The 18752-nt window shown below is 45.0% G+C and overlaps 1 protein-coding gene across 2 annotated transcripts in view; it reads right to left on the bottom strand.

Annotated features, from left to right (window-relative positions):
- Positions 1-18226, bottom strand: part of PDGFRL (platelet derived growth factor receptor like) — a 74663-nt gene extending 56437 nt beyond the window's left edge. Inside the window, exon 1 of one of the 2 annotated variants that reach the window (XM_033226304.1) lies at positions 18061-18226. In XM_033226304.1, the coding sequence (XP_033082195.1) occupies positions 18061-18115 (55 nt within the window). In that variant the 5' untranslated portion in view covers positions 18116-18226. Of the gene's footprint in view, positions 1-17579; positions 17673-18060 lie in introns of those variants that run through there. The other variant, XM_033226312.1, reaches the window with a different exon arrangement.
- Between the last annotated feature and the right edge of the window lie 526 nt (positions 18227-18752).

The following is an 18752-nucleotide window of genomic DNA, read 5'->3' as shown; positions in this document are numbered from 1 at the left end:
ACCTGTCCGCACAAGCTCAAAGGCCACCTCGATAGATACCCACAGAATTACAAAATTTTCAAACTTACGAGATCCTTAGAGATCATTTAGGTCAAGTCCTCAGGTTGTAGATTTAAAAACTAAAGGAGGCCCTCCCTGAAAAGTTGAATAAACTGTAGAGTCACTCAGCTGCTTAGTGGCAGAATGTGGAGCAGAAGTCAGGCCTCCGATTCCCATTCCAAAGAGCTCATTTCACTACATGGAGATAAACATTCTTTACATATTTTGAATAACCACACAGCCCTTGGCCAATTGAGAGAATGACAGGGCATTTGTAGAACATGTGGTAGATTAGGAGAAAAGTATAATAAAAAACGCAATTGATTTGGACTTAACTGTGTAATGATGAATTTGGTTTCCTCTGTGTGTTGCCCTTTGAAGCGGGAGCCATGGGGCCTCCCCTCTTAGTTCAGTCTGGCCCTGACTCTAGAACCTATCCTGCCCTTGGGATCTCTTGGCTCAGTGTCAACATCCAAGCCTCACTCTTTGGGCTTCTATACCTCAACCCCTGAGCCCTGCCCTATTTTCTGTGACTTCATGTCCAGCTGTGACCTGTTTCTTCTCTTAGGCCTGACTCTCTTATTTCCCTTCCTTCCCCTACTAAGGTTCCTCTTGGTTACAGGCCTTACTGAGCATCCTCTATCCTTCCAGGGAGTACAGCTGTGACCTTGAACCCTAGTCTCCAAGGCGGAACCCCCAACACCTGCTGCTGAATCTGCTGTTTGCCCATTACTTTGCTCACCCTGGACACGTGGTTTATCACTCCTGGTTTTAATGATAGGTGGGGGTAGACAATGGCTCCCATGCACACGCTCCCAGCCTCCTAGAAGGAAAAGCACTGCAATGGTTGGGAATGTGTCAGATCAACAAAAGTACACTGATGCAGCAACATCAATTGTGAAGCACAAGCCTCAGCTCTGCAATAAGGTAGAAATTATAGTTTTCTTCTTAAGATAGAAAATAATAGGCCAGGCATGGTGGCTCACACATGTAATCCCACCACTTTGGGAGGCCAAGTTGCAAGTTGGGAGGTTTGTTTGAGGCCAGGAGTTCAAGACCAGCCTGGGCAACATGGTACATTGCTACAAAATTAAGGGGGGAAAAAAAAAAAAAAAAAGCTGAGTGTGGTAACACATGCCTGGAGGCTGAGGCAGGAGGATCACTTGAGCCCATGAGTCTGAGTTTATAGTGAGCTATGATTGCGCCACTGCACTCCAGTGTGGTTGACAGAGCAAGACTCTGTCTCAAAAAAGAAAAAGAGAACTACTGGGAGGCGGAGCAAGATGGCCGAATAGGAGCAGCTCCAGTCTCCAACTCCCAGCGCGAGCGACACAGAAGACCGGTGATTTCTGCGTTTTCAACTGAGGTACTGGGGTCATCTCGCTAGGGAGTGCCGGACAATTGGTGCTGGTCAGCTGCTGCAGCCTGACCAGCGTGAGCTGAAGCAGGGCGAGGCATCGCCTCACCTGAAAGCGCAAGGGGGAAAGGAACCTTTTTCCTAGCCAGGGAACTGAGACACACAACACCTGGAAAATCGGGTAAACTCCCACCCCAATACTGCGCTTTAAGGAAACAGGCACACCAGGAGAATATATCCCACACCTGGCCGGGAGGGTCCCACGCCCACGGAGCCTCCCTCACTGCTAACACAGCCGTCTGCAGCGATCTATCCGCAAGGCAGCAGCGAGGCTGGGGGAGGGCGCCCGCCATTGCTGAGGCTTAAGTAGGTAAACAAACCGCTGGGAAGCTGAACTGGGTGGAGCTCACAGCAGCTCAAGGAAGCCTGCCTGTCTGTAGACTCACCTCTGCGGACAGCGCACAGCTGCAGTCCATTAGGGGAAAGAGCGGGGGCGGTGCAGACGCCAACGACTCTGTCTGACAGCTTTGGGGAGAGCCGTGGATCTCCTAACGCGGAGGTTGAGATCCGAGAACGGACAGACTGCTGCTCAGGTGGGTCCCTGACCCCTGAGTAGCCCAGCTGGGAGACATCCCCACTAGGGGCAGTCTGACACCCCACACCTCACAGGGTGGAGTCACCCCTGAGAGGAAACTTCCAAAGAAAGAATCAGACAGGTACACTCGCTGTTCAGCAATATTCTATCTTCGGAACCTCTGCTGATACCCAGGCAAACAGGGTCTGGAGTGGACCTCAAGCAATCTCCAACAGACCAACAGACAGTCCTTCTGACTGTCAGACGGAAAACTATCAAACAGGAAGGACACCTATACCAAAACCCCATCCGTACGTCACCATCATCAAAGTCCAGAGACAGATAAAACCACAAGATGGGGGAAGAGCAGGGCAGAAAAGCTGGAAATTCAAAAAATAAGAGCGCATCTCCCCCTGCAAAGGAGCGCAGCCATCGCCAGCAACGGATCAAAGCTGGTCAGAGAATGACTTTGACGAGATGAGAGAAGAAGGCTTCAGTCCATCAAACCTTCAGAGCTAAGGAGGAATTACGTACCAGTGCAAAGAAACTAAAAATCTTGAAAAAAAAGTGGAAGAATTGACAGCTAGATTAATTAATGCAGAGAAGATCATAAACGAAATGACAGAGATGAAAACCATGACACGAGAAATACGTGACAAATGCACAAGCTTCAGTAACCGACTCGATCAACTGAAGAAAGAGTATCAGCGATTGAGGATCAAATGAATGAAATGAAGCGAGAGAGAAACCAAAAGAAAAAAGAAGAAAAAGAAATGAACAAAGCCTGCAAGAAGTATGGGATTATGTAAAAAGACCAAATCTACGTCTGATTGGGGTGCCTGAAAGTGAGGGGGGAAAATGGAACCAAGTTGGAAAACACTCTTCAGGATATCATCCAGGAGAACTTCCCCAACCTAGTAGGGCAGGCCAACATTCAAATTCAGGAAATACAGAGAACGCCACAAAGATCCTCCAGAAGAGCAACTCCAAGACACATAATTGCCAGATTCACCAAAGTTGAAATGAAGGAAAAAATCTTAAGGGCAGCCAGAGAGAAAGGTCGGGTTACCCACAAAGGGAAGCCCATCAGAAACAGCAGACCTCTCGGCAGAAACTCTACAAGCCAGAAGAGAGTGGGGGCCAATATTCAACGTTCTTAAAGAAAAGAATTTTCAACCCAGAATTTCATATCCAGCCAAACTAAGCTTCATCAGTGAAGGAGAAATAAAATCCTTTACAGATAAGCAAATGCTTAGAGATTTTGTCACCACCAGGCCTGCCTTACAAGAGACCCTGAAGGAAGCCCTAAACATGGAAAGGAACAACCGGTACCAGCCATTGCAAAAACATGCCAAAATGTAAAGACCATCGAGGCTAGGAAGAAACTGCATCAACTAACGAGCAAAATAACCAGTTAATATCATAATGACAGGATCAAGTTCACACATAACAATATTAACCTTAAATGTCAATGGACTAAATGCTCCAATTAAAAGACACAGACTGGCAAACTGGATCAAGAGTCAAGACCCATCAGTCTGCTGTATTCAGGAGACCCATCTCACATGCAGAGACATACATAGGCTCAAAATAAAGGGATGGAGGAAGATCTACCAAGCAAATGGAGAACAAAAAAAAGCAGGGGTTGCAATCCTAGTCTCTGATAAAACAGACTTTAAACCATCAAAGATCAAAGAGACAAAGAAGGCCATTACATCATGGTAAAGGGATCAATTCAACAGGAAGAGCTAACTCTCCTAAATATATATGCACCCAATACAGGAGCACCCAGATTCATAAAGCAAGTCCTTAGAGACCTACAAAGAGACTTAGACTCCCATACAATAATAATGGGAGACTTCACACTCCACTGTCAACATTAGACAGATCAACGAGACAGAAAGTTAACAAGGATATCCAGGAATGAACTCATCTCTGCACCAAGCGGACCTAATAGACATCTATAGAACTCTCCACCCCAAATCAACAGAATTACATTCTTCTCAGCACCACATCGCACTTATTCCAAAATTGACCACATAATGGAAGTAAAGCACTCCTCAGCAAATGTACAAGAACAGAAATTATAACAAACTGTCTCTCAGACCACAGTGCAATCAAACTAGAACTCAGGACTAAGAAACTCAATCAAACCGCTCAACTACATGGAAACTGAACAACCTGCTCCTGAATGACTACTGGGTACATAACGAAATGAAAGCAGAAATAAAGATGTTCTTTGAAACCAATGAGAACAAAGATACAACATACCAGAATCTCTGGGACACATTAAAGCAGTGTGTAGAGGGAAATTTATAGCACTAAATGCCCACAAGAGAAAGCAGGAGAGATCTAAAATTGACACTCTAACATCACAATTAAAAGAACTAGAGAGGCAAGAGCAAACACATTCAAAAGCTAGCAGAAGGCAAGAAATAACTAAGATCAGAGCAGAACTGAAGGAGATAGAGACACAAAAAACCTCCAAAAAATCAATGAATCCAGGAGTTGGTTTTTTGAAAAGATCACAAAATTGACAGACCGCTAGCTAGACTAATAAAGAAGAAAAGAGAGAGGAATCAAATAGACGCATAAAAAATGATAAAGGGGATATCACCACGACCCCACAGAAATACAAACAACCATCAGAGAATACTATAAATGCCTCTACGCAAATCAACGAAAATCTAGAAGAAATGGATAATTTCCTGGACACTTACACTCTCCCAGACTAAACCAGGAAGAAGTTGAATCCCTGAATAGACCAATAGCAGGCTCTGAAATTGAGGCAACAATTAATAGCCTACCCACCAAAAAAAGTCCAGGACCAGATGGATTCACAGCTGAATTCTACCAGAGGTACAAGGAGGAGCTGGTACCATTCCTTCTGAAACTATTCAATCAATAGAAAAAGAGGGAATCCTCCCTAACTCTTTTATGAGGCCAACATCATCCTGATACCAAAGCCTGGCAGAGACACAACAAAAAGAAGAGAATTTTAGACCAATATCCTGATGAACATCGATGCAAAAATCCTCAATAAAATACTGGCAAACCGGATTCAGCAGCACAAAAAAGCTTATCACCATGATCAAGTGGGCTTCATCCCTGGGATGCAAGGCTGGTTCAACATTCGCAAATCAATAAACGTAATCCAGCATATAAACAGAACCAAAGACAAGAACCACATGATTATCTCAATAGATGCAGAAAAGGCTTTTGACAAAATTCAACAGCCCTTTATGCTAAAAACGCTCAATAAATTGGTATTGATGGAAGTACCTCAAAATAATAAGAGCTATTTATGACAAACCACAGCTAATATCATACTGAATGGGCAAAAACTGGAAAAATTCCCTTTGAAAACTGGCACAAAACAGGGATGCCCTCTCTCACCACTACTATTCAACATAGTGTTGGAAGTTCTGGCTAGGGCAATCAGGCAAGAGAAAGAATCAAGGGTATCCAGTTAGGAAAAGAAGAAGTCAAATTGTCCCTGTTTGCAGATGACATGATTGTATATTTAGAAAACCCCATTGTCTCAGCCCAAAATCTCCTTAAGCTGATAAGCAACTTCAGCAAAGTCTCAGGATACAAATTAATGTGCAAAAATCACAAGCATCTTATACACCAGTAACAGACAAGCAGAGAGCCAAATCAGGAATGAACTTCCATTCACAATTGCTTCAAAGAGAATCAATACCTAGGAATCCAGCTTACAAGGGATGTCAAGGACCTCTTCAAGGAGAACTACAAAACACTGCTCAGTGAAATCAAAGAGGACAAAAAATGGAAGAACATACCATGCTCATGGATAGGAAGAATCAATATCGTGAAAATGGCCATACTGCCCAAGGTGATTTATAGATTCAGTGCCATCCCCATCAAGCTACCAATGACTTTCTTCACAGAATTGGAAAAAACGGCTTTAAAGTTCATATGGAACAAAAAAAGAGCCCGCATTGCCAAGACAATCCTAAGTCAAAAGGACAAAGCTGGAGGCGTCACGCTACCTGACTTCAAACTATACTACAAGGCTACAGTAACCAAAACAGCATGGTACTGGTACCACAACAGAGATATAGACCAATGGAACAGAACAGAGTCCTCAGAAATAATACCACACGTCTACAGCCATCTGATCTTTGACAAACCTGAGAAACAAGAAATGGGGAAAGGATTCCTTATTTAATAAATGGTGCTGGGAAAATTGGCTAGCCATAAGTAGAAAGCTGAAACTGGATCCTTCCTTACCCCTTATACAAAGATTAATTCAAGATGGATTAGAGACTAAAATGTAGACCTAATACCATAAAAACCCTAGAAGAAAATCTAGGTAGTACCATTCAGGACATAGGCATGGGCAAGGACTTCATGTCTAAAACACCAAAAGCAACGGCAGCAAAAGCAAAAATTGACCATGGGATCTAATTAAACTAAAGAGCTTTTGCACAGCTAAAGAAACTACCATCAGAGTGAACAGGCAACCTACAGAATGGAAAATTTTTGCAAACTACTCATCTGACAAAGGGCTAATATCCAGAATCTACCAAAACTCAAACAAATCTACAAGAAAAAACAAACAACCCCATCAAAAAGTGGGGAAAGGATATGAACAGACATTTCTCAAAAGAAGACATCCATACAGCCAACAGACACATGAAAAAATGCTCATCATCACTGGCCATCAGAGAAATGCAAATCAAAACCACAATGAGATACCATCTCACACCAGTTAGAATGGCAATCATTAAGAAGTCAGGAAACAACAGGTGTTGGAGAGGATGTGGAGAAATAGGAACACTTTTACACTGTTGGTGGATTGTAAACTAGTTCAACCATTATGGAAAACAGTATGGCGATTCCTCAAGGATCTAGAACTAGATGTACCATATGACCCAGCCATCCCACTACTGGGTATATACCCAAAGGATTATAAATTACTCTACTACAAAGACACATGCACACGTATGTTTATTGCGGCACTATTCACAATAGCAAAGACTTGGAATCAACCCAAATGTCCATCTGTGACAGACTGGATTAAGAAAAGTGGCACATATACACCATGGAATACTATGCAGCCATCAAAAAGGATGAGTTTGCGCCTTTGTAGGGACATGGATGCAGCTGGAAACCATCATTCTTAGCAAACTATCACAAGAAGAGAAAACCAAACACGCATGTTCTCACTCATAGGTGGGAAATGAACAATGAGATCACTTGGACTCGGGAAGGGGAACATCACACACTGGGGCCTATCATGGGGAGGGGGGAGGAGGGAGGGATTGCATTGGGGAGTTATACATGATATAAACGTCATGCACATGTACCTAGAACTTAAAGTATAAAAAAAAAAAAAAAAAAATTTTAATACAAAAAAAAAAAAAAAAAAAGAAAAGAAAAGAAAGCCTACCACTACAATGTCCAAGTAATCTGTGCCCTGTAAATATTTTAATGCCTGTGAGATAAGAAAACTCTGGATTAATGTCTAATTTGGTGTTCTGTGTATCATGGAACAGGAATTCAAGCTATCAGAAATGACAATAACCATATGTAAATCCTATGGAATTTAGACAAACAGAGCTACTTGTCTGACTTCTAAGCTGTAATACCTTGTTATCTATGTTACTCAGGAACATCAGATTACCTGATTATGGAGATTATGTATCCAAATATTTGCTATTATCTATGCAAAATAATTTGACCTTCTGACCAAATAGCCCACCAGCTGATCTAACTGTATAGTTGGTCCAGCTGCCTGACCACAGAATTGGCCTGTGGTTTGAGAGTAATGATGCTAACTTAAAGGAGCCAGCCTAGTGGCCCCACAGGTACCCAGACAGTCCTGCAATTGAGTGACTCCCAAATCCCATGTCTAACTTTTTAAAAGATATGACTCTTCAGCCTAACTGTGTCAAATGGTTATTTTTCAAAGACCTAAAAAAATAAGAATTCATCCTGTAGATAAATAAAAGTCAAAGTCCATTACCATTGCATTTTTGAGACTATTACATTGTATATTTTATAGAGAAACAGGTGGCAAAATTCAAGAACGATTAAATAGCATTACTAACTTCAGGTCCAGGCCTGCCACTTACTCGCTGTGTGACCCTGAGAAGCTACTTACCCTCTTCTGTTTCCGTTTTCTCATCTGTAAATTGAGAATGATATGGTAACAACTACCTCATAATAACCATAACAGTTACTGTGGGAGTTAAATGAGTCAATATGTCAAAAATGGCAAAATTAGCATCCGGCCCATAGTGAGTGATTGCTAGCTAAGTGCTATTTGTTTTTCTGTGGTTGTCACATGAGATCTCTATGACAAACTTGTGGTGGAGGCTAAGCAGATATTATTCTTTTTAATGTATAGATGCCAAGTAGTTCACTCCAGGTCATCAAGAAGGTAGTGAAAAACCAGACCCTCTGACTCCAAGTCTAGAACTTTCTCTGGCTCGTGCTATTGCCTCTCCACCCACATAGAGATGAGCATATTGTTGCTTTTTCACTTTATTTGCACAAGTCTCGTGCACCATGAGATTCTTTGTTTGATGTGACATGCAGCTCCAAGCCACACAGAACTTCATGCTGGGGTAAGAGCCTCCTCTTCCGGGAAGAGCTGGAGATACTTGTCCAAGGCACACATTGGATCCCCCCATTGAGGAGATGCTGATCAAAACCTCATCTCCAGCCTGGTAAGGTGACTCATGCCTATCATCCCAGCACTTTGGGAGGCCAAGGAGGGTGGATCACTTGAGGCCAGGAGTTCAAGACCAGGCTGGCCAACATGGTGAAACCCCATCTCTTCCAAAAAATACAAAAAAATTAGCCAGGCATGGTGGTACATGCCTGTAGTCACAGCTACTCAGGAGGCTGAGGCATGAGAATTGCTTGATCCTGGGAGATGGAGGTTGCAGTGAGCTGAGATCACGCCACTGCCACTGCACTCCAGCCTGGGCAAGAGAGTGAGACTCTGTCTCAAAAAAACAACAAAACAAACAAAACCCCAAAAACCCTTATATCCAAAATAAATAAACAAATGTTACAAAGCAAGAAGGAAGCAGGACAAAGGACCATGATTATTCAGCATCAACTGAGAACCACAATCAAATCTTACTCATCAAAAGTGACCTGTTAGCCTCTCTAATAGAACAGTGTTGGAGGAGAAAATAAATTAATCAGAAGAATCATTAACTGCAGCTTGGATGAGATTTCTTGTTAAGCATAGTCATTAACATCAAAGCGTAAAGCTGTTTGGTTTTCTCCTCCCTGATGGGCAGTAAAGGGGAAACACCATCCCTACGAGTAGCACCCCAGTAACCACACCATAAATTTTTCTGAGCCGCTCAGTTGCTCCCCAATTAGTTACATAAACCAAGAGACACCACCCTCATTTTTCTACTTTTCATGAAATACCCTGCAGGAACACACATACTTTTCCAGCAACAAAACTGAGAAGGTGGGAAAGCGACCCTACGGAGAGGAAAATGTAGCAAGATGTAGTGAGCCCTTCCTTTCGAGAACCCCACTCCAAAACACCCTCCTACTGTCAGAGATTTGAACCAGAGAGACTCCAATCTTGAATAGGGGCTGGGTAAAATAAGGCTGAGAACCACTGGGCGACATTCCCAGGAGGTTAAGGCATTTGTCACAGGATGAGATAGAGGGTTCGCTCACAGGTCACAGACACATTGCTGGTAAAACAGGTTGCGGTAAAGAAGCTGGCCAAATCCCACCAAAACCAAGATGGCGACGAACATGACCTGTAGTCATCCTCACTGATCCTTATATGCTAATTATAATGCATTAGCATGCTAGAAGACACTCCCACCAGCGCCATGACAGTTTACAAAAGCCATGGCAACATCATGAAGTTACCCTATATGGTCTAAAAAAGAGAGGAACCCTCAGTTCTAGGAATTTCCCATCCCTTTCCTGAAAACTCATGAATAATCCACCCCTTGTTTAGCATATAATCCAGAAGTAACAGTAAGTATAAGCAGCTAAGCAGACCATGCCGCTGCTCTGCCTAGGGAGAAGCTATTCTTTTATTCCTTTACTTTCTTAATAAATTGGCTTTCACTTTAGGGACTCTCCGAATTCTTTCTTGCACGGGATCTAAGAACTCTTTCCTGCGGTCTGCATCAGGACCCCTTTCTGGTAACACTACCACTGTTTAAAGTATCATTTAAAAAACAAATAGCACTTTCTGAGAATGAGATCCTTCAATGCCAGGAAAAAGACCTCAATTTGAAGTATTTTCCAGAACACCTGTTAGAACACAGCTGATGACGCTCTTCTTGAACAACTCGATTCACATGGCTCGCAGGACCCTCTGCTGCCTTGGTTTTCCTCCTGTGTCACCGACAACTCTCCAGTCTCTGGCAGCTCTTCCTCATTTTCCTTACCTGCCTGGTCACTCCTCTCTAACTACCTTTCACTCTCTAAGTGACCTCACACAGTTCCGTGACCCTTGCAGCATTTATATGCTGAAAGTTGCCCTAGCTCCCATCCTGACCCCGCCTCTACACTCCAGATCTCAATATCCTGTTGCTTATTCAGCACGGTCACTTGAAAGACGAGTAGACATGTCAAAGTTAGCATGTCCAAAATGTAGCATCTCAAAGTTAGCATGTCTGACCTCTCAATGCTTCCCTCACGCTCCCTTTATCAGCAAATGACAATTGCTCAGGACAAAAACCTCCAAGTCTCACTTTTTAAAAATTTTCCTCTCCAATCCAGCAACAAATTCTTTTGACTTCATCTTGAAATATACCCTGAACCCAGCCTCTTTTCCTTCCATCCACTGACACCACCCTGGGCCAAGCCATGTACCGTTCAGACATTTATACTGTCTCCTAAGCAGCCCCTGGCCTCCACTGTATCACTCCTTCAGCCATCTGTGTTGCTATAAAGGGATAGTTGAGGCTGAATCATTTATGCAGGAAAGAGGTTTAGGGAGCTCACAGTTCTGCTGGCCAGAAGATTCAAGACAGGGCATCTGGCGAGGGCCTCAGGCTGCTTCCACTGGTGGCAGAGGTGAAGGAGAATGGGTGTATGCAGAGATCACATGGAGAGAGAAGAAGCAAGAGAGAGAGGGGGAGGTGCCAGCCTCCTTTTAACCAGCTGTTACGTGAATTAATGGAGCAAGAACTCATGCTATTAGTTCTATTACCTCGGGGAGGGCAACAAGCTATTCATCAGGGATCCGCCCCCATGACTCAAACACCTCCCATTAGGCCCCACCCCTAACACTGCGGATCAAATTTCAACATGAGGTTTGAGGAGGTCAAATAGCCAAACCATAGCATTGCACCTCTGGCCCCCCAAAACCCATGTCTTTCAAAGACTGCAAACCACAAGCATCCCTTCCCAACAGTCCCCCAAATCTTAACTTGTTCCAGCATCAACTCAAAAGTCCAAAGTTTCATCTGAGACTTGACGCAAGTTCCTTACAGCTATGAGCCTGGAAAATCAAAAACAAGCCTTGGCCGTCCCCACCCCTATAACTTTGCTGTGTGAAGCCCACATGGCTGATCTGATAGGTTGGAGTCGAATGTCTGTGTCTTTTCCAAGCTGAGGGTGCATACTGCTAGTGGCTCTCTAATTCTGGGATCCCCACATCAGCCCCGTCACCATGGCTCCCCTAGGCAGTGCCCCGTGGGGGGACTTTCTATGGTAGCTCTGCCCCTGTAGCAGGCTTCTGCCCACACACTCAGGCTTTCTGATACACCCTCTGAAATCTAGGTGGAAGCTAAGCCTCCATCACTCTTGCATTCTGGGCACATGCAGACTTGACATGTGGAAGCCTCCAAGGCTTGTGCCCTCTGGAGCAGCATCTGGAGCCACACCTGGGGCCTTTTAAGTCAAAGCTAGGGCTGGTGCACCTGGATAGGGGTAGGAGCATCCTGAGGCGGTGCAGGGCAGGAGGGCAGCAGGGGCTGCCCCCCAAAACCACTCTATTCTCCCGAGTCTCTGGGCCTGTGATGCAAGGGGCTCCTTAAAGATTTCCAAAATGGCTTCAAGGCCTTTCTCTTATTTTCTTGACTACTAGCACATGATTCTCTTTTAGTCATGCTAATTACTTTAGCAAACAGTCTCTCAGCTGTACCCCTGGATTCTTCTCCCAAAAATGCTCTTTCATTCTCTGCCACATGGCCAGCCTTCAGATTTTCCAAACTTTTACTCTCTGCTTCCCTTTCAATAATAAATTCTACCTTTAGGTCATTCCTTTGCTGCTGCAATTGATCTTGAGCCTAACCTTTTTGGTTTTTTTTTTTTGAGACGGAGTCTAACTCTGTCACCAGGCTGGAGTGCAATGGCATAATCTCAGCTCACTGCAAGCTCTGCCTCCCGAGTTCAAGCAATTCCCCTGCCTCAGCCTCCCAAGTAGCTGGGACTAAAGGCGCACACCACCACACCTGGCTAATTTTTTGTATTTTAGTAGAGACAGGGTTTCACCATGTTGGCCAGGCTGGTCTGGATCTCCTGACCTCGTGATCCACCTGCCTCAGCCTCCCAAAGTGCTGGTATTATAGACGTGAGCCACCACGCCGGGCCGATACTAAGCTTTTAAAACCAGCCACACCTACCACTACTAGAGCACTTTGCTGCTTAGATATTTCTTCTTTTGGATATCCCAGGACATCGCTCTTAAGTCTGGCCTTCCACAAATCCCTAGGGCATGGACACAATGCAGCCAAGTTCTTTGCTAAGGCCTAACATGGGTGACTTTCCTCCAGTTCCCAATAAGTTATCTGTTTCCATTTGAGACCTCGTCAGCATGAACTTTACTGTCTATATTTCTATCAACAGTTTAATCACAACCATATAACCAATCTCTAAGAAATTCCAAACTTTCCCTCCTCTTCCTATTTTCTTCTGAGCCTTCCAAACTCTTCCAGTTCTCTGCCCAGTACCAAGTTCCAAATCTGCTTCCACACTTTCAGGTATCTTTAAGCAACATCCCACTCCTTGGTACCAATTTTCTGCATTAGTTCATTTTGCATTACTATAGAGGAATACCTAGGGCTAGGTAGTTTATAAAGAAAAGAGGTTTATTTGGCTCATCGTTCTACAGGCTGTACAAGAAGCATGGAACCAACGTCTGCTTCAGATGAAGGCCTCAGGCTGCTTCCACTCAGGGCAGAGGGCAAGGATAACCAGCAGTGCAGAGGTAACCTGGTGGGGTGGGAGGAGGAGGGACCAGAATCTCTTTAACAAGCAGTTCTTGCTGGTAATAATAGAGAATGCACACATCCCCAAGGGAAGGCATTCATCTATTCATGAAAGAACTACCCCCAAGGCCCAAACACCTCCCACGAGGCCCTACCTCCCCCCACCACCACATGGGGGATCAAAATTCAACATAAGATGTGGTGGGGACAAGCCACATACAAACCATAGCACCTGCCTTTGAAAACATAAATCGAATTACAGGTACTTCTCCATTCAGAAGCCGCCAGTGATTTTCATCTCATCTAGAAGCAAGCCCTAAATCTTCCCACGCCCTACAAGGCTTGGCCGTTTCCTGTCCCACATATCACAGCCACAGCCACACTGGCAACCGGTACAAGCCCATCTTGAAGCTGTTGCACTTGTAGCACCCCTGGAGCGCACAGCTTTGTTTTCAGCCACCTCCGGGGTTTGCTTCCTTGCTTCAGGCAGGCTTATGGCTATCCATCCAAACAGCGTCCTCACACCCAGCCTCAGTCCTCTCCATGTCTCACCCTGTCTTACTGGTTGAATTGTGTCCCCTAAAAAGATATGCTAAAGTCCTAACTCCCAGGTATCTGAATATAACCTCATTCGGGAATGGAGTCTTTGCAAATGCAATCAAGTTAGCATGAGGTCATTAGGGTAGGCTCTCCTCCAATAGAACTGACATTCTTAGGAGACAGACAGACACACACACACACACACGAATATGCCATGTACAGACAGACACAGGGAGAAGATGGTCACATGGCAACAGAGGCAGAGACTGGAGTGATGCAGCTGCAAGCCAAAAAATGCCAAGGGATTGCTGACCACAACCAGAAGCTAGTGGAGGCACGGAAGGATTCTTCCCAGCCTCTTAGAAGCTGTGTGGCCCTGCTGACACTGACTTTGGACTTCAAGCCTCTGGACCATGAGCAAACAAACTTCTGTGGTTTTAAACCTCCTATTCCATGGTACTTTGTTATGGCAGCCCTAGGAACCTAATAGACCCTGATTAATGATTCTCGATGCCACTTACCACTTCCTTAAATTGTATCTTCTTTAGCTTTCCTCTCCATTGGATTATGAGCACCACAAAGAAAGGGTTTTAGAACCTTGTCTAGGTTTGTAAACCATCAATCCTCTGACCACTGCATCTCTCTTATGCCCTCAAACTTTTCTGAGTTTTAAGGATCAGAAATTGTTTTTTGTATGTCAAACATGCCGGCCAAGATCCTGAATGCTTCAAAGCATTCATTATTTGCATTCATAAACAATAAGGAACTTTGGAATTCTTTTTTCATTAAAATATTTCTGTACTAATTTTTACTCTGTTTTTTTCTCAAGAATAAATGAAGACATGAAAGTGTCAAAGGCTCCTGGTTAGAGAATCATCCTCATTGTGTCTCTATCCTTACCTTCTTAGAGATCTGGCTATATTGCCCTCAGACCATAATGAATGTCTTTAGTCCTCCCAGAAAGAAACCCCTTTCACCAGATACAAAATAAACCCAGATTACTGACGATCAGATTAGCATGGATCAAGGTTCTCATGTTGTTCAACAAAACAGCAGTGACAAATCAATATTAACACTTCAGTGTTTGCTCCTGACATTCAATAAAAATATGTAGGTAATCAAAAGTCAGGAAATACTTGTGATGTTATACTTTTTAATGTGAAAATAGAAGCAGCCTATTAATAAACTCTGTGGCATGTATTCCATATAAATGCTGAAAATCAGGTGCTATGATTGACGTCTCAAGGTGGAATCTTGGATTATTACCTGTTTTCTTTTTTTTTTTTTTTTTTTTTTTGAGACGGAGTCTCGCTGTCGCCCAGGCTGGAGTGCAGTGGCCGGATCTCAGCTCACTGCAAGCTCCGCCTCCCGGGTTTATGCCATTCTCTCGCCTCAGCCTCCCGAGTAGCTGGGACTACAGACGCCCGCCACATTGCCTGGCTAATTTTTTGTATTTTTTTTTAGTAGAGACGGGGTTTCACCGTGTTAGCCAGGATGGTCTCGATCTCCTGACCTCGTGATCCACCCGTCTCGGCCTCCCAAAGTGCTGGGATTACAGGCTTGAGCCACCGCGCCCGGCCAGGATTATTACCTGTTTTCATCCCTCAGTTTTATGCCACGGAATATTACATGCCCTTCCAGCTACCCCTCTTCATGAGGAGAAAGAACATGACTTCCAAAAATATAAAGAATTTTGTAATTGGGAACAGCAAACTCCACTGGGTCAGGCCAGATGTTCGCCCCCATACACACTTGTAGGGAAGCCTTTTTCTCTTAGAAGGCTGTCTTTGGCTAGGTGTGGTGGCTCACACCTGTAATCCCAGCACTTTGGGAGGCCAAGGTGGGTGGATCACTTGACATCAGGAATTTGAGACCAGCCTGGCCAACATGGCGAAACACTGTGTCCACTAAACATAGAAAAATTAGCTGGGCATGGTGGCGCATGTCTGTAGTCCCAGCTACTCCGGAGGCTGAGGCATGAGAATTGCATGATCTGGGAAGTGGAAGTTACAGTGAGCTGAGATTGTGCCACAGCACCCCGGCCTGGGTGACAGAGCAAGACTCCATCTCAAATAATAAAAATAATAATAATAATAATAGTAACAACAACAACAACAACTATCTTTTAGATGTGATCAGAAAAGCTAAAAGGCAGTGACACAGTTGAGTCGTGGGCCTTGTGTCTGTAGTTTGTGCTTTGGGATGGCCCTGAAGGCAGGATATTCCCAACCTGCCAATCAGAAACCAGTACTGGAAGGGCCTCCTGTGTAATCCACTCTCCTTAGTAGCTCCTGGCCACAACTAACAACACAACTAAAAACCAAAAACCATTCTTATTACGTTTAGCCAAACGGTTACATAACTTAATGAGGCACTATGTGTTCATTATTGCATCCATAAATGGTCCATACATTATAGATATGTGTACTTTCATTTTTATTTTCATTTTTTTGAGATGGAGTCTCACTCTGTTGCCTGGCTGGAGTGCAGTGGTACGATCTCAACTCACTGCAACCTCTGCCTCCCGGGTTCAAGCAGTTCTCTGCCTCAACCTCCCAAGCAGCTGGGACTACACACACCCACCACCACACCCAGCTAATTTTTGTCTTTTTAGTAGAGACGAGGTTTCACCATCTTGGCCAGCCTGGTCTTGAACTCCTGACCTTGTGATCCACCTGCCTCAGCCTCCCAAAGTGCTGGGATTACAGGCATGAGGCACTGTGCCGGTCAGATGTATGTACTTTTATAAACAAAATCTCAGTGCTATTATCACCTAAAATTTATGAACGATTTCTTACAGTCTGTATTCTCCTTTCTCCAATGGTCTCATAAATGCTTATCGTTTGTATGGATTACACTTAAAGAAATGGTAATTTATTTAGGCAGATGTTTGTAATAAACTCACATGGGCTGGGCGAGATCCAGGAGGCAGAATGGAAGCCACTTCCTGAGCCTCTAAGACCGGCGAGTTGGGTATAAACAAAGGAATGGCTGATTTGAAAATATTTTGCCTGGCCATCTCCTGTCCTATTCAAAAAATGATACTACAAATTACATTTCTGCTTTTTCAGCAGTGGCATACAAGGGCCTGCCAGGAGCATTTTAATATTGCATTTTACAAACTGAACTCATGCCAACTTCTCTCTGGGCAGAATTAAGTGTTACTCTCCAATAGAAGCTCTGCCTATGTTTTATTAAGCAAGGCTCCAGGCTGAAGGATCCTCATTCTCAACTTCAAGTCCCGCAACTATCTTGGATTTTGGAAACTACAATGCAGTATTTTCTTGGCAAATGTTGTAGTTTCCTAGAAAAGAAAGGAATTCATCAGGATGAAGGAGTGGAGAAAAACGACCCAGGTTGAGCTGGCTCCAGCATGAAGTTGCATAACAGCAAAAGCTACTTTTCCACTAAATCTAAGCAAAAATTGTGCTGTAGCCCAGCAATTCCAAGAGAGGCTTGAGGATACCAGGATGTACCCAGATGAAACACGTACTGTACAAATAACACCCACGGAGTGAATAGAACAAACAAAACATTTTGTTACAAACAAAACATATTGTTAAATGCTAACAATAATGTATAATCCACACCACAGTAACACACACCCAGACACACAGAAAAACGACACCTGACCCTGTGGTCACGAGTGTGCACGACAGGGTGGACCCAGGGCAGGTACAGATTCAAAAACGCGCAGCGGTCACGGTCTCATACGCTGTACCAAAAAAAAAAAAAAAAAGCGTTTTCTTCACCCTTTCCCATCCAATTAAATAAATATAACAAGCCATGGGGTTTTGATTCGTGTTGAAGTTTCAAACACTGACATTTTTGTTCGAAGATCTAGGCAGATCTTGCAGGATTCAGTCCCAAAGTGGTAGACGAAACTCACCCAGGACTGCGAGGGGTGGGGGAGGTCACCCGGAACTCTACAACGGAATCAGCGACTGCCGTGCTTAGGTGGCACCCGCTCTCAGCAGCAGAGGTCTCGGCCACGCCGCTGGGAAGTGGAAGCGATCCGAGGCTCCCGCGCCACCTCCCAGACCGACACGTTGACACTGGGGGCTGGACCAAGGCGTTGGCTAGGGATGCTTGATTCGCCCGGAGGTGGGGGGGCTTGGAGAGGTCCTGGTGGGCTCCTAAGGGTCGGGGTAGCTGCCATCTCCCCTAGAGGGCTCTCCGGGAAGGGAAAGAGTGGGAGGAAAGGCGACCCCACTAGAAGGCGGCAGGTGCACCGGGCAGGCAGTCGCGCGGGGACTGAGCCACCGAAGGCCGAACGTTAGAGCAAGAGCTGGCAGCAGGGCGGCGGGGGCTTCGGGTCCCGGGTACATTCAGGGCACAAGCCAGGCGGCCCCGCGCCCAGAGTCACTTACCATTCTCCAGCGCTTCGTGCACCAGCAGTAGACCAAGCAGCAGCCAGACCTTCATCTCGCGAACCTCGGACCTCTGCGCGTAGGAGCGCGGCGGCTGAGCGGGGCCGGGGCGCAGGGTAGGCGGCGAGCGAGGGGCGGGCTCCTGGGACGCTGCAGCGGGAGGATTCGGTTTCTTGTGGAGGAACACAGTTTGGGGGGAAAAGTTGGGAAATTTTGTTTTAAAAATTCCCTGTGTAATGTGACTTCTCCTGCCCCCTGGCGGAGCCGCGGTGCTCAGCGCTTCTTCCCAGCGCGAAGAGGAAAGGCTAAGGGCGAAATGTGAATTACAACAGCCATCCCTTGAATTTCTCCAACGCTGGGCGTCTTCACCGAGGTTATCAAGTTCAAGAAGGACCAGCGGGTGCTGACAGGATCACGTTTAACCACGAGTGTCCAAATGTCACCGGCCCTCGCCCCACCTCCTCAGGCACAGCCTGAGTCCTCTGTAAAAAGTGCTTCCTTAGTATTTCTGTTCATTCCGTTTCTCTCTCCCACGTGCATTCCACTCACAGGACCGTTGCCCTGGGTTCTTGCTGCTCCTCTGTGGCCAGAGTTGGGCTCTGCATCCAGCCCCGTAACTGCTGGTGGGGGTGGGAGGACGGAATCATTACAGGAATAACGTGGAAAATGAGACTGCGCAGACAACTTGGGCT

Source organism: Trachypithecus francoisi, unplaced genomic scaffold (genome assembly GCF_009764315.1).
Source record: "Trachypithecus francoisi isolate TF-2019V2 unplaced genomic scaffold, Tfra_2.0 Contig01440, whole genome shotgun sequence".
NCBI lineage: Eukaryota > Metazoa > Chordata > Mammalia > Primates > Cercopithecidae > Trachypithecus > Trachypithecus francoisi.
The sequence above is the reverse complement of the archived record's forward strand: the minus strand, read 5'-3'. Positions and strand labels throughout refer to the sequence as shown.